This window comes from Colius striatus, chromosome 6 (genome assembly GCF_028858725.1).
Source record: "Colius striatus isolate bColStr4 chromosome 6, bColStr4.1.hap1, whole genome shotgun sequence".
NCBI classification, from domain to species: Eukaryota; Metazoa; Chordata; class Aves; order Coliiformes; family Coliidae; genus Colius; species Colius striatus.
Genome location: NC_084764.1, coordinates 23,947,437 through 23,964,245, shown reverse-complemented (window position 1 = coordinate 23,964,245; position 16,809 = coordinate 23,947,437). Strand labels below are relative to the sequence as shown.

Sequence of the window (16,809 nt, the reverse complement as noted above, 5' to 3'; positions counted from 1 at the left end):
CAATTGTTTCAACTTCAAGAGGCTTTAAAGGATTGCAGCAATGTGGCCACTACTACTACCACTGATACAAGAGTGAAATTCTTCTCAGACCTCACAGACTGCTAGAACTGGGATCAGAACCTGACCCAACAACTGCCAATGCAACCTGCATGAAGACAACATATCTGTCAAAAGGATGTACACTCTACCATCTAGCTAGCAGTATCTCTAGCAAACAGTACCATAATATTTCAATGCCTGCAAGTCTGCCATTCAGAAACAGCAGCTTTGGGAAAGCTCATAGATTAAGAATTGAGTGCAAGGAAAAAAGTTTTGGAAACAGCAAATTTACCTCTCCATGACCTTTTTCTTCAATCCTGTTGATGTATCAGCTGAAAAGTGCCAAGGAATGAAACTATGCTTAGATGAGAAGAAAGCACTGTCCAAGTTAACAGGACAGGAGTTTCTACACAAATTATCTGAAGTTACACATGACATAGAAGCATAAAGGATAGTACATCATGAAAAAAGAGAAAAAAAAACAACCCAAACAGTAAGCTGATGACACCCTCTAGGAGATGTGCTGTCTAACTCTGAAGGTATACAATTAAGAAAAGCTTCCACTACTGATTTTCTGCTACCATCCACAGTAAACAGCATTGGACCTACATAGTGAGAAGAGTATGCAGCTGAGGACAGCAGTGAGAGACAACAGGTAACTCAGAAACAGAGCCTAAAGCAAAAGGCCAACACACCATGGCATCCATAAAAATAAAGAAGAAACAGGCGGCGCTGGTCACAATTATCACCTTTGAAGGCAAAAAGCCCAGTGCAAAGACAAACTTCCACATTCAAGCACATCAATGCAGATCAGTATTGTCATTCTCAGCCTCTTGAAAGTCAGACAGTCTGTTTAACTCTTGGAACCAGAACAATGTATTTCTGCTCTATGGCAGATTTCCTTGACTGGGACCTGTGAAGTAAGAACTGTGCAATCTGACACTGTGTTGTGACCCTACTTGCTTTTAATTGTACTTTTATCATCTGAAAAATGATATTTTGATAGGTTTTTTTTCAAGTTAAAGTGTACAGTGTACCCTGCTTCTGAGCTTGATTGCATGGAAGTTATTAAAGCTTCTATTGAACTGGATCAAGCAACCTTCAAAGACAAGCTCTCTCTGAAAGTTGTGACTTGTCTGTGCTTTTCTTTGCAATGTTGAGACTAGCTCTACTGTGTTAGAACAATAAATTTCTGACAATTTAAAGCAGAATAGAGAAAACGAGAAGGAAAATAGAACAGAAGACACTGTACTATTTCAAACTATTAGGTGCCTAATGCCTGGTCCCAAGATCAACTTGATTCTAACCTGTTACTTCAGAGAAAGGACCATCTCAATGCACCTAAATAGAGCTACTTTAAGCTGCAGCAACAAAGAACAGATGCTGTTTTCAGAGCTACATGAACACAAACTTAATATTATCCCTTACTCAGAGTGAAGAGTGGGTGTTCTTCCTTGAAGTTAAGCAAAACCAGCACATTCTTTTCTTGGAAAAAAAACTCAACATCAAAATGATCACGTAACAGAAACCACACAACTACTGCTTGATAGATACTGAAGAAAATGCATCTAGGATGTTATACTGTTTTTCTGCTTTATATAAAATTATACTTTGATTGTAACTGGTTACAGCAACTGAGAACTATTTGTGAAGGGAAGTGAAAAATATTCCACAGTCCTTGAAATCTGACAGACCATCACCAGCTAGTAATTGTCTGGTGACTGAACAGGAGTACCATTTAATCAGGACAGGGAACTATCCTAGGAACTTAAAATGGAATTTAGAAAGCATATCACCTCAAGGACTACTAGTTCTTAGGCCAAAGAAGAATTTAGTGCAAAAGTAGAACACACATGCAGTTCTGATCTCATATCCAAAAGGAAAAAATGCAATTCACATTACTCTGAACTCTAGGATCACAACCAAGACAACTGGGGTGACAATCGCCCATTCTCTGCAATTTTAGACACAAAAGGTGAAGACCATCTGAACTGGAAAAAAAGAGTTCAAGATCCCACCAATCTGCTGATGCCATTCTGGAAGGCCTGGAAGCCAAAACTTTACACAGCCAAAGATGACAAATACCAGTTAAGCTAGTGAAGCACTAGCTAAGTAGAACACAGTATGTGGAAATTCAGCAGCATGAAATACCATAGGGAAGATGACAGGAAATTATCATTACCATAATGTGAATAGACTGAAGCTGAAGAACATTATCTCCCATCAAAGTTATGATTTGCACATCAGAAGCTGAATAAAGATAAAAGTACAGATATCTAAGATTAACAACCCAGACTCACAATAGCCTGAAACAGAAAATTCTCTGTGTTAAGATCCATCTGCACTCAACAACAGCAGTCCTTTTGCTATTGGAGATTTTCCTATGAGGTTTATCATTACTTTCAAATGAATCACTATAAGGTCACCAAGATTCAATCTAAAAGCACCTCCATGGTTAGCTAGAAGCTTAACGTGCAGCAACATCTGCACCACGTAATAGCCTAAACAACCCAAAATCCAATTAGGTTAGATGCTAATGAATAACTCGCTATAGATAAACTAATGCTGAACAGACAGATGAACATAACAGATATCTAAAGATTGTGCATACCTTTTCAACCAAGAAACTGTATTTAAGTACAAGATATTAATAATATTTGGTCTTTTCTATCACCAGAAATCAGTACATTTAAAAAACATACACTTTCTTCAATCATGGGCACTGTGGACATGGTAGTAAGAGTAACAGAAAGCTAATTGATCAACAAAAGAAAAGTAACTGCAATTTAAATGCTGATAGAAGGTATTTACGTACTAGTTTATGTAGACACTAACCAGGAAACTTAAGAATTATCTTCAGTACTATCCTGTCTCAGGTAAAGCTTTTATAATCATCTATCCAGTCAGTATAAAGTATTTACAGACATCGACAAAAAAAAAATGGGAAGAGGAAACAGTCACAATAGATCAAAAAACAAAGTAACTGTATGTAGCATGAGTCCTTCATAAACCAGGTCATCTGCCTATCTACAGAATGAGTCAGAAGCAAAGAAATCTTAGCAGAGATTATACCTTATCATTATGACTGTATAATGGTTTTTAAAAAAAAAAAAAAAAAAAGAGCAGACCAGACCGAACGAAAGAATGTTCACCATAAGATATTACATGATGCCAAGCAAGGAAGGGGATCCAACAGAAATATTTATATGAAGAATATACATGCAAGTCACATCTGCAGGTACCCAGATGCCTCATAGCAATTCAAAACAAGAAGCGTTTTCTGAATTGCCTCCTAAATAGAATCCTAAAGTGCATTAAAGTAACATGTAAGCTTCCTAATGCTTTTGTGGAATCCAGCATGAGCTTTTAAACCATCATGTTTAGAATTTCTTCAAAAGAGGCTAAACAACAGGCTGGCAATGAAGACTAGGACTGCTATGTCTCATTTATATCACCATTTTATACAATATCCTGAAGCAATGAGAGTAAAACAAGCAATGGTACTACACAGATCACTTTATCCAGGTTTGTTAGATTCCAAAACCTGAGAGGAAAAAACAAACAAAAAACCTCACAAACCCAAGATAACTGTCATTTTATTCCATCATCGAAGCTTATAATAAGTTACCAGAAGATAAACAACAATAAATTCCTAGACTAAAAAATGGTTTTTTTAAAGTATCGATTCTGTACAGAATAAAATCCAGATTTAAGTTGTATTAAGGATGATTGATAAAATTACTCTCTTAAAATACTTTTTATACTTCCACCATTAATACAAGAAGACATAGTGTAGTGCTCAAAGGAACAGAAGTAAAAGCAACTCAAGGTCTGAAATGTTCAACTACTACTATCTCCTGATCTCTACATAATATACAGAATTCACACAGAGTGAAATACAAAAATATTCCATGTCTTAGAAAAAATGCAATATTAAAAGTATCTAAACTTTCATTAAAATGTTTTCTTTTAAAAACAAAAAATAGAATACTGTAGACATGCCAGGTATAGCTTAATAGCAGAGGTTGAATACTCTATTTAATGCATGACTCATCATGGGTTTTAGCTGTAGGAATCGTTAAGGTATCTTACAATGTAACATGAACCTTACAGTTTAGAAAAATTCATTCTAGTTGAATTTCTCATTCAAGAAGGGGTAATGAAGAATTTGAAATATTAAATCTTTCAAGTAGTCCATGTATTTATTTATTGCCTGGAGTCTTTTCTAGCATCAAACTGAATTACAAGTTAGACTATTTGACTCAAGTGGAAGTTTCAAATTCTTCTGCCTCTGAAGCCCTGTGGCCTATTGCTATGTTGGCTCCAGGGTTATACATGCCTTTTTGCATGTCACGTCTTAATTGTCAAAACGCAAATTAAAGCAAGATTTTTAGCCCAAAGTCTGTGACAGCATAAAAATGTATCCAGTATCCTCTTCAAAACAGACTTGCCAAAAGGGGGGAAAAAAAAAAAAAAAAAAGATACACCTACACAGCCTATCACCCATAAATTCACAGAGTATCTCACAGATTCCCTTCAAGATCCCAGTTTTGCTAACCTCTGCCTCTCCCTGGGCAAAGCAGAGAGTGCACATGCATAGTGCAAGATGAGCAACCTCCTACTTACTCACATACACTGAAGTTTCAGGATTCTTTAATCCTGACTACCATTTTTACAAAAAATAAGAGTTACAACAGAGCCAACGCGGGGCGGGGGGAGGGATTTCATTTATCAGTTCTGTCTACTTTTCATCTTTCCACATCACCTTCCTGCCTATATCATTCCCTATCACACAAATATAATCTCTACTAGGCTTTATATTTGCATTGTTTAGTTCGACGGCATGACTAGGAAACAGAAAATATGAAGAGGCAATGATATTTTTTTTCTGTGTAAATAAGACCCAACTTCTCAGGTCTCAAAAAAATCAGAAGTTGTACTATCTCTGAGATTAGCCTTCAAAAAAGTGAAACCTTTTCCAGAAAAATTCATTTTCTTCTGATTTTCAGTAGAGAGCTTCAGTGAGAATCAGACACCGTCATCAATTCCTATTATTTGATCTTTGGCATATTTTTTAATTCTACTTCCTGAAAAGAGAAGGTGACCCTATTTTCCCCAAAAATTCATTTCCTTGCACAAGTGAGAAAAGAAGTGGCTGAATTATGAGTTTTTTTATTGAGGAAGAAATAGTTTGTGTGACAGGAAAAGGGAAAAAAGTTGCTAAATCTATTAGGAGAACATAATTATTAACTGAAGTGTGTCCTAAAAGTCACTGCTGTGTCTAATCTGCAAAATTACCACATAAAGGAACAATTGAAAACACAGGTTTATGATTTCCTCAGCAGTAGGTGGAAATTCTGATTCTTTGCATCACCAAAATAAAATGTATACACTCAGAGCAGTGCCCAGTATTTGTAATACAGCGTATCGCATGGCATCTCACAGAGACATTTAAATGTTATGCACCAGAGTTCCTTCCCTATCACAGACCCAATCTACATATCTGTGATTTTTTTTTCAGTAATTGCTTTTTGGTCACGCAAACAGAGGAGTTTCAGGGCCCTAAGAATATGGGACACAGAACTAACATCAAGGACGATCCTACATATCAAAGCCAGCACTATCATTTCAAAGTCAAAGTTTAAAAGGAATCAAACCATGGATTATAGGGTTAACAATCAGCTCATAGTTGCACAGAAATAGCATTGAATATGCTCTAACTGCATTTTCATATGCTGCAATACTTGCCTGAAGGTAACAATAATCATGTTTCATTCTTGAAAATAACTCATATTGTCTTAAATTTAAGTTTTATTGTGTGCTTACTTACTCACTTGACCATAATCAATGCCTGTCTCTAACCTGTTTAGTATTTTAGAGCAATTCCAAGACCCAAGTAATTGCAAGTGCAAGGTATAACTATAGCTTCACCTGCATTTAGTTGATTTGAATATATAATTATTTGAGTTTGTTATCAAGAGGTTCAAGCAACAATTTCCACAATACCAAAATTAGACACTCTCTTCTCAAAGAAGCCACTACTTCTAACGCAACAGTACATTCCTTCAAAGCACTGTGGATACTGACCTCTTTTTCATCTGCCAGCTGACAGCTACTTTCGATATGTAATTCTAAATCATTCAATTAGTCACAGAGCTAGCAACATCAAAGAAATAATACAGAGAAGGGGAACACTAGAATCTAAGCAAACCACACATTAAAAGGATATTAATTATATACAACCTCCATATTTAAAAACAACAAAGATCCTCTGGCTCCCATTCTAGTTCTTTCATGTCCCTTCACTCTCTTTCCCAAAAGGAAGCAAAAGTAAATCATGCTGCATACTTTCAAACTGTGATGGGTTGACCACAGCCAACAGTTCAGCACTTACACAGTCAGAGACAGTACAAAAAGCAATGAAAAAATATCCAAAGTAACTTATGTTTTACTTATATATTTATATAGCAACAGAAGCTGACTGTAATTTTCTTCTCAAATTATCATCTCTTGCATTGTGCAGACACAAGTTCTGAAACAATATCTTGATACATCTTGTGCAGCAATGACACTATTGACATCTTCAAGAGTAGGAGTCTCCCAAGAGTACGTGACAGAGCAGCTCCCTCCTCCACCCTAACACTCCAGAAATAGATAAGCCATTCCTAGAGAGACGTTTTTCAGAAAAGAGTTTCCTAAATACTTAATAAGGAGAAGAGAATGAAGAGGGGAAACACAATTGATTACTATTAAGCTGAATTTCAGAAGCTTAAAAGAACTTAAGTGATGTTGAGAATTTTTTAATTAATAACAGACATCAGTATTTTCTAAACCTACAAAACTTTAAGATCAGAATGAAAATGAAAATTGCTTATTATGCTATATTGGATAGTTCTTTGCCTAGTTTATATGGATATATTTATTCCTCAAACTGTCTTTAAATAACTATCCCACAGGGATATGCACTGTCTCAACTTCTATAAAAGAAATTCAGATATAGTTAGGTAATTATACAGAATAAAAGCATTATACTTCCTTTCACCTCACCTCTTTTCCTCCTGCACACAGAAATCTAGCAACACCCAACGAGACAAGCTTGTTTTCCACCATCTTTTTTGCTTCTTCCTGAAAGAAGGAAACTATAGTGCCTCTGGTTTCTGCGTGGCTATTAGGAAGACCGCCTTTTTTTCTTCTTTTTTTTTTTAAGCTGCAGTGATAGCTACATTCCGCTGGGGCACCTCCATTGAACCCGTAGACCCGAGTGACAGGGAGACAGAAGGCTGCACAGGACCAAAGAGTGCCAACACTACTACTTGCTCTCTCCATTGACCCATTAGAGAATGTCAGCTACATTAATCCAGGGGGAGGCAGTTCTCTCAAACTTTTGCCATGAACATAATCATGCACTTACTTTTTATTTCATGATTAAAAAAAAAGACAGAAAAGGAATGAAGAGCAGGGGTTAACAGGACTTCCATCATCAATAAATAGAGAACATACAGTCTTATTATGTTTTACACACACTTCTAAATTAACAGTAAAGTCTGGATTTATTGCAGTATTCAAGTTGCCTGGAAACTTCTGAGAAGCAGAGTCCCCATTAAAAATACATCAAGATCTTCCCCAACACAACAACCTACAACAGAGCATTTGTGCTGTATCTTGAAAGATCATATATATTTCACGTGTTGCACTACTTTTCCAGAGGGTCTTCAAGTAACTACTGAGCTACAAGAAGATTCATAGACTGAAAAGCCAGATAACAGCAGTTACATGTCGGCACATTCCTCTCCCTACAATTCCGGCATTTCACCGAGGTCAGAGAAAAGCTGTCACATAAAATAACATAATTTAGGACTGTAACAAACAGCCGACTGTCCGTCCCCCATACTACCATAGCCATGAAAGTCAAACATATCATTAATAAAAATAAAATTGAAAGGCTAACCCTTATCTCCTTCAACAGCATCAAACAGAGTGGAACTGGGACACTGGAGCCAAATACGCAGCAAAAGTCCAAGTGAAATACTTTTTTTCAGAAATAAAAGCAGAGACACCCCCCCCCCGCCCCCATCTCACACGCTCCTGCCCATGTCTTTCAACTCAGCCTCTTCTTTTTCCCCGCACCGAGATTTCCCTACTATTCCCGATCAACTCTCGAACCTCCTGCCTCGGCACTTCCCCAAGTCCCGGTAGCCCGGGCCCCTTCCGCCATCCCCCCTCAGGCGCTTCCCGCCGGCCTCCCTTCAGGCCGGAGAGCTGCCCTCAACGGCCCACGCGCCGCCCGCCACGACCTCCCGCGGCCGCCCTGGACCCCAGACCCGCCCCGCTCACCGTTCCTCAGCTCGTGCTTGACGGTGAGGAGCGTAAGCTCCCCTTCCTCCGCCGGGCCCGAGGGTCCCTCCATTTTCTCAGGGGCGGGCTCTCCCCCGCCTCTGCCGCTCCCCGTGTGTGTGAGCGCGGAGGCGGGGGGACGTCACCTGGCCTGAGGAGGATTTTATTTTCCAGGGGCGCTCCGGGGAAGAGGAGCCATGCAGGCGCGCTGCGGGCGGGGGGCGGCTTTCCTCCCCTCTGCCTCGGGGAAAACGGGAGGGGAAAAATACCCAAAACAACAAAACCGCACCACCCAACAACAAACAGTTATTAAAATATCGGGAGGCACACGCACGTCGGCTTCCCTCTTCTCAGAGCCAGCCCATGTCCTTGCTGCTCCCCTCCCCCTTGCCTCTGGCCGCTCTCCCCGCCCAACAGCAGGGAGCCGAGGCGAGCCGAGCCCAGAGCGGCCCAGCCGGGATAGGCTGAGCGAGATGGGAGGAGGGGGCGCCCTGAGGAGCGGCTCCTACTCAGGCGCTCGTGCCCCCTCCCTCTCTCCCTCCTCTGGCGAGCGCTCATTGGGCGCGCGCGCCCGCGAGGCCCAGCAGCTGTTGGGCAGAGAACGCTCCATGCCCCTCCCACCACCCTTCCGCCGAGCGGCGCGGCCCCTCATTGGATCGGCGGCTGCGCCAATCCATGGCTCCGCCTCCCAACTCCCGCCCCCCAGTTCCCCCCCCCCCCCCCAATTCCTCTACTCCGTAATCTTGTTTGTAAACATTCCCGCCCGCATCTCCCCCCGCACCCGCTTGCGGGCGGGCGTTGGGTTGCCTAGCGAGAAGAGAAGGCGGTGATTGACCGCGGCGAGTGGCAATCATCAGAGGGAGCGGTGGCGGCCCTCTTCCCTCGCCTTACGGACCACTTCCGTGGTCCTTGGGGGGATTGGGGAGCAGCTCCGGGCTTCTCCACTCACAATGTTGGCCGTGGGGAGCAGAGCTCCAGGCTCGCGCGGTGGGAGGCGGCACAGGGTGGGGAGAGCAGGGTATCCCCTCACTGAGGAGGAGGCGGCCGGGAGGGGGTGTCCCTGCGCCTTTCCACACGCCGCAGGCGGTGTGTGCGGGCCCACAACAGTGACCCATCCGTGCTGCGCGGCGGGGCAGAGCTCGGCAGCCTGCGGGGGCTGAGGCAGGCGAAGAACTGCTGCCGTCGCTGTGGCACGTCGGTACGTCCGCCTTCAGAGCAGCAGTGACTGCGTCGCGGCAGCGCGGTACGCGCTCAGGTCACGCAGGCTCCAGGGCCCCACAAGACGGGGCAGGGAGGCGGGAGCGTCGGGCGAGCGCGGGCCTCCCGCCGGCATGCGCTGAGGGGGCTTTGTGGGACAGGCGCCCCGGGTCGTGACTAACGTAGCCTCCCTCCTTCCTGAGGGCCGGGGCTACGGGAAGCAAGCAAAGCCGTCGTCTTAGGAGGCTGAAGAGAATTAATTTCCTGGAAGATAAAACCACCGTTGTGATCGTTGAAAGGTCACAAAGCGAATAGGACCTTGGTTGGTTCTGCCAGCTCAGGACGCACTTGTTAGGGGGTTGCCGGCCATAGGAGGTGGGAGAACGCTGTGCGCGGGTGCAGCCGTGTACCAAGTTCTCATTGCACTGCTTGGGACATCTTCATTTGGTCCTATTAGCTGCGTGGGACACACCACCCTGACAGGGGGATTTTATTTCATTTTCAAGGAAGATGTGTGTTGAATCATCTCACTTAGGCCTCTCAGTCAGTTATGTCTTGGAAGCAGTCTGGCAGTCCACATTTCCTTGAGACAGGTCACACAGATAATTTTTCTCTCCATTTCTTATTTACACTAATTTCTGACTTGTGTGTTGCTTGTGAATGCTGTTGCTGTTCCTTTGACACCATAACAAGATGGTAATTTGCAGTGCTGTGTAGAATACAACAGCTGTATTCATGCACACTTTCATTCTGGTACATGAAACATCAACAAAATGAAATGTCTTCTAATCTTTTATTCACATGTTGTATGTGTTTATGTTTGTACACATATAAATAAAAGTACACATACGTACACACATTTCTACAGTTTGCTGTAGAGAGATTGTGTTGAACTATTTTAAATTGATAAGAGGTTTCTACTTTATAGCTGTTTATATACAAAGCCTAGTTTTTAAGGCACTTTTTGTGTTGATTTTCTTCCCAGAAATTAAAAATAGTGTCTAAGAGTTTCATAGTATTGCTAGTAAAACTTCTGAAGGCTTTTTCCACAAAGCACTGCAGGTGTTCTGTTGAGATATCTTCCTGTAGTATATGGTACACACATAACTTCACTGTATATGTCCATCCAGTTACATCATTTCCAAAAGTAATTATATCAAGACTATAAATACAGAAAATCTGATCATGGGAGATGTTTTCAAACTGAAAAATAATTGATTCACTAACTTTTGTCATTTTGATTTCACAAGTCTGTCTACTGCAGAGACGGTAAATGTTACACCAGCATAATGTTAAACTACAAAAGGGTAAATAATGAAAATTTTTAAATAAATTTATTAAATTGAGTGTTAAACTTTTGCATCTTTGTAACTGATGGCTCCTTCCGCCTGGTGAGGGAGTGTCAGTTTTAGTTCTTCTTTATAAGGTTTAACAGCTACTTGTGATTATTCTGTGTCCTAGATGTTACATTGTAAAGAGACTAGTGCTATATTTCATCCAGTGGCTCTGCTAGCCTATATTTTGGGTTAACTGTCCCTGGCAACCTCAGAAGGGAAAAACTGAAATCTGACTCCACTCTGTTCCTTACTAGCACTCAGTGTGAGTGGAGCTAGCAGTGAATCTAGTAGTTGCTAATAGTCGGATGTTCATAGCTTGACAGACTTTATCTGCTTATTTGCCTCAGGCTGAAACTTTCTCTTTTGGTCTTTTTCAGAGTGAGACAACTCTAAAACATCAAAGCAAGGTTAATGATCCATTGTGGTAGGTACTGGCTGTACATATAGCAAGGCACAGTGATTACCCTGTATATTTAGGTTTAAGTTGTGTCTGGACTTGGAGAGTACGATTGCATGAACTGAAAGTTCATTGTTATCACAGAAGGACCCACTGATTTGCTTGTACCTTGGAAAAAGTAATTGAGGAACATGGTCATTCCATTTAAAAAGTGAAGATTTTCTACATCACAGTTTCTCCAGTGTTAAAATATTTTTTGCAGTGAGATTTTTGTGTCATACCCAAGAACAGCAAAGCAGCCCTAGTGAGCGCTTGGAAAGAATCCTATCTTTTGGCACAGAGTGGCACAGACTGCCCAGAGGGGTTGTGGAGTCTCCTTCCTTGGAGGTCTTCAAGACCTGCCTGGACTGCGACCTGATCTAGGTGAACCTGCTTCTGCAGGGGAGTTGGACTAGGTGATCTCTAAAGGTCCCTTCCAACCCCTACCATTCTATGATTCTGTGATTCTTGCACTGAAATCTTTAACTTCCTGTCATGAATAGTGGTCAAGGTTTCATTTCAACTAACCTTCTTGGAGCACTGGAGGATCAAACTTGGTCTTGTGCTCAGTTTAAGGGTGGATTTTACCTTCAGTGGAATGGTGCAGGCCTAGTGGGCTGTTTTCATTACCTCCATCACCTTTGTCTTTGAAGCCATATCACATGGCTTTAGGCTTGTTTGTAAAAGAGCAGAGTTTTGTCAGCCTGAAGGGAAGACAGGATTTACAAATAGGTGAAAATATACAGGCTACTTGTGTACTAGAAAAAAAAAAAAAGCAACAAAACAACAGATCAGGACTGATTCTTTAGGTGTCAGGGCAAGTGGCATGGCATAGCTTGTATGCAGCTCAATTCTTTCCCTTTTAAAAGAGAGTGGCCTTTTCTGTACTTCCTACTGGGTTTATGCAGATTGAAAACTGTTACTGAGCTATGCTAGCCTCCAACTTGTATGCAGACATTGCCTGGGAGAATACTCGTCAGGGACCCAATTGTTCCCAAAAGCATGCCAGCAGTCAGAAAGGCAGATAGTCACGTGCCAGCACTCAGATTCTGCCTTTGCCCCATTTAAATTACTAACACAGTCACAGACTCAGCTGAGGGAGGAAATTTGGCTTGAACCTGCAGCCAAAGCAGATGTGAAAGTAAAGAAACAATTATGAGATAAAGACCCACAGGGAGTACAGAATGATCTGTAAGATATACCTTTATAGTTTGGAGAAGTAAAACTACCCTTGCTATGTAAACTGTGCTTTTAGAAGTGCAGCTCTGAGTGGAATTTCGGTGACAGAAAACGTTATTTGCATTTTAAGTACTCATTTAGGTGTGTGCTATAACACAACAAAAAAAATACTGCACATTCAGAAAATGGCCTCTCCAATGTTAAAAGGAAAAATATTTGATCTAAAACCAATTAAAAGCTGTGAGGTGATGTAGAGCCACCCTCTCTCCACAGTGTAATTGTTTTGGGGGTTTTAAGTAGCATTTTCATACTTGTGACAGGTCAGTCAACCAACAGTTCAATGTTCGGGCTGAACATGTGCTGCCAGTTTGGAAACATGGAGTAACTGAATTCTAAAGATAGATGTCCCTTCTCTACCCCACAACACAACTGTTCAAAAATATGTGTATTTACTTACAATTTCTAATTGTGAAGAAAGGGAGGAAAAAAACGTTGTGGGAAATACCCAACTGGAAGATATTATTGAACTTCATGTATGAAAAAGTGTCACAACATGTCCTTTTTAATTCTAAAAGAGGTGGTGTGCCAAGCTGGTTTGAGGGCTGAGGTGAAATTAAAAGTGAGAGAGAGACAGAAAGAAAGAAAGAAAAAAAAAGAAGAAAATGAGCTGCATACTTCCAGGGTGCCAGTGCTTTACAGTTTTTACATACTTGGTTTACTTTTTTTTTTTTCCCCCCTGAAGGGGAGACGCATATGATAAATGTAGTTTCTATGGAGCTGAAGTCGAGGCATCTGGCACTTTCTAATGGTCATTTAATTGTTACAGAAATAGGTGTTATTTTCAAAGTAAAAATGCTGGAAAGCCATATGATACAAAATGTTTCCCTTAATCACTGCAAGAACATTTGCACAGCAAGGGAAAAAAAGAAGATCAAATTTTGGAAACTAAGAAAGGAATTTAGGGAAGGACTTCCTGTGAAAGACAATCATGACATGAAACAGCTTTTTTTTTGTGAGATTTTAATACAATGTTATTTCTAGATTCTGGTTTACACATATTCTCTGTGGGTTTGTATTTTTTTAAATCTGCAAGTTAATATTTTGTGCTTGATAACTATCAGAGAAGGAGATTGGGTAGGTACATTTGCTGTTTAAAACATTTTTTTTATGAAACTGCTCTGGCCAATGGTTTTATTTCTCTAAAACCACTTAATGTCTTACCATGAAAGGAGAAGTTATGCTAAGCATCCAAACCTAATAATTCTCTTAAAGGAAGTGGTACAACTCTGTCGGGAAATAGATCGTTTCTTGAAAGAGTGCATGAAAGTGAAGATGTGTTACTGATGCTAGGGTTACATCTTTGATCCAACTTAAGTCTTGTTTCAGTTAGTATTACTTCACTGAAAATTCATTTGTTTATTTTTCTTCAGCTACAATACAGTTACAGCTACTATTCCAGGCAGCACTTTCAAAACTTAGATTGTTAAAATCTACTTGGCTGTAAAAGAGAAACAGTAAAAATGTTGGTGAAGTTACTTTATTTCTGAGGAGGAAAAGGAAAATGAATGAACACTGTCCAGGGGGGAAAGGAAGCAACACTACCTATTAAAAAAGAAATATGGGTTTAGTTCAATTTCTGATGTGCTTAAATACTTAAGCTAGGCAGATATGGAATTTCTAGTTAATACAAAAAATTTACTTTTGGATCCTAATCCTCAGTCACAATAATATGAAATTATTTTAATATTTGTTGGAGGAAACACAGAGGGCTGTTCTTAATAATATTAAAGTCCTGAGTAATACTGACTACAGTGTAAGTAAACTTAAAATCCTTTCCAGAAAACTCGCTTACAAATTCTCACAATTTTGAAAATTGACTGTAGACTTTGGAGAAGGGGACTTTAGAAAGGAGAAGCTAATCAAGATGATCTGAAAACTAGAGATGAGGAAATTGAAATTTTTAACTCAGCATGGAGACCATGAGTACATCCTGATAGTTGCAGAAGCAATGCATCTGGTTTCCACTCCCAAAGAAGGAAGCAAAAACATGAGAAAAAAGTGATCAAATGACAGATCTTAAAGGTATGCATTGTAGTTCTTAAAGAGACCCTACCAAAAAGGAGGTAAGTGATAAGAAAATGAAAGGAGAAAGGTAGTTTTTGAAAAGCATAAGTGTTCATTTCCATACCTTTTTTTTTTTTTCTCCTGGCATATTTAAAGATATGGCATCTGTTAAATTGCCTTAAAGCACAAAAGAGATTTAATGACTTGAACGGTATTGCAGAGATTCCTTGTTTTCCTTTTGCCTTTACCTTGACAAAAGTTGTATAGTTATTGCTTTTAACCTACTCTTTTAATTTAAAAAGATAAAGTTTTCCCATTAATTGAAATAACAGAAGAGAAAATTCTGAAAGAAGTGGATAAATTAAGAGAAATATATTCCATACTCAGGTGATATATCTCCTGGAGTTTAGATGGAACTTGGAGCTCCTCAGAAAAAAACCCAAAAACTCCCATTTCAAGTACTGTGTCAGGTGACCAGAAGACACTTCTTCAAATACAGTATTATATAATACAATATTATTTAATATCAGTTTTCAGTTGTAATGCACCTTATTTAAAAGAACTGGGAAAATATTTTGATGAAAGATTTGAAATATTACCCTTGGTTTTAAGGAACAACAACAATAAAAGATTCTAAAACCAGTAGATAGACATAATTTTGTAAACATACATCACCTATAAAATACCACTTTGAAAAATTGGGTAGTAAAACTGTTATTTGTAATAACACATGACTGATTTTCAGTACACCAATGGGGATTTTTAACTGAAGTTGTATCATTGACACTGTAAACTCTATGGCTTGGTAGTAGATCTAACCAGGAACTGGTACTCAGCAATTCTATCATTTCATTACTGAATTTCATAAACTTTTCATCCCATACTGGTTTATTGAGATATAAAATGCAAAGTAGGGTATATCTAGCTCAGTATCCCATCTCTAGCACTGGCTGATAGCAGCTGTATAGTGTTATGACAAACTGTGATAAGAAACCTCTAAGGTTTAACTGTGAAGTCTGTTAATAAAGACTGTCATTTGTTTGGTTTTACTTTGCCATTTGCTAGTTGCATCTAATGACCCATGGTTTAGTTAAAAAGTCAGTGAAAAATTGATACCTTTTACCTCCTCAATGCTAATGTTGGATCTGCCTGTTTCTTCAGCAAATCCAAAATGTAAAGCCCTAGTTCCCCCACCTCAAAATGTCCAGTAAAATGTTTGCAGTAGGTACAGGTTGTGCACCATACACTAGAAGTTCTTTGAGCTGCTCAGCACAACCTTGCACAGCCTCATTTATTTTTCTTTGATAAAAGGCTATGGGGGAAACATAGGTTATTTAGACATTAGAATCTCCACTTTCAATACACTTATTTTCTAATGTAAACTGTTTGCTGTCACAGTCTTTAAAAAAAGTTATCAAAACCTCATTTGGTCAGAAGGCATTTTATACTCCTTTTGCAAATTCCTCGTTATTTGATTTTTTTCTGAAGTGTTAGCCTTTTATGCAAATAAATCAATTTTCCTTTGGCTGTCATTTATTAAGTCCAGCTAAGAGTGAGGTTTGGCATCCTCCTCTTTACATGTCACATTCAAAGTTACTTTTCTGTTGTGACTGCTTGTTAATATATTGATGAAGAATGTTACAGCAGTGCAGATTATTGACATTGTAAATAACTCCATTAACTCTGAGCTACTTCAACCCCTTCAGCTCCGTGCATTTTCTGGGATTTAATGAAGATTTACACTAATACCACATCTTGTTCCACCTTCAAAAGAACACATTCCTATTCAACCACATTTTATTACACCAAATCCACCATGTCACTACAGAAATTCTGTAGCAAGTAATTTGCTTCCCATTGGACTTAAGTGTTGCCTTCCTGTGACTCCAGTGAGATGCATCTTCAAAATGGAAAGTCAAATGAGGCAAACCCCACAGATTCCTAGCACTATTTGTAATATGCAGAGAAGTTAGGGTATCATTTCAACTTAATCACTCATTCTCTGAGTAACAGATATCTGCAACATGGGCTATAATGTCTCCCCACCAAAGCTGGTTTTTCTTTTAGGTGCTAGTGAGTTGTTGTGAGATACTTTCCATTGTTTTCCTAAGTCTTTAGGTAGTAAATTGGTTAAACTGTTCCACTGTGTGACAAGATTTTTATTTAGAAAGCTATGTGATTGAAAGCAGTGGGCAAGCATGAAATGCTGCTTTGGTGTATACG

The 16,809-nt window shown here is 39.8% G+C and overlaps 2 protein-coding genes across 5 annotated transcripts in view; one reads left to right on the top strand and one right to left on the bottom strand.

Annotated features, from left to right (window-relative positions):
* RPS6KA5 (ribosomal protein S6 kinase A5) overlaps window positions 1–8,923 on the bottom strand; it is a 78,691-nt gene extending 69,768 nt beyond the window's left edge. The window contains exon 1 of the mRNA XM_061998768.1: window positions 8,374–8,923. Coding sequence (XP_061854752.1) covers window positions 8,374–8,446 — 73 coding nt within the window. The 5' untranslated portion in view covers window positions 8,447–8,923. The remainder of the gene's footprint in view (window positions 1–8,373) is intronic.
* Window positions 8,924–9,189: 266 nt separating this feature from the next.
* DGLUCY (D-glutamate cyclase) overlaps window positions 9,190–16,809 on the top strand; it is a 50,311-nt gene continuing 42,691 nt past the window's right edge. For 2 of the 4 annotated variants that reach the window (XM_061998378.1, XM_061998377.1), the window contains exons 1-2: window positions 9,191–9,571; window positions 11,285–11,331. The gene's annotated coding sequence lies outside the window, so the exon portion shown is untranslated. Of the gene's footprint in view, window positions 9,617–11,284; window positions 11,332–16,809 lie in introns of all 4 variants that reach the window. The other 2 variants (XM_061998375.1, XM_061998376.1) reach the window with 2 other exon arrangements.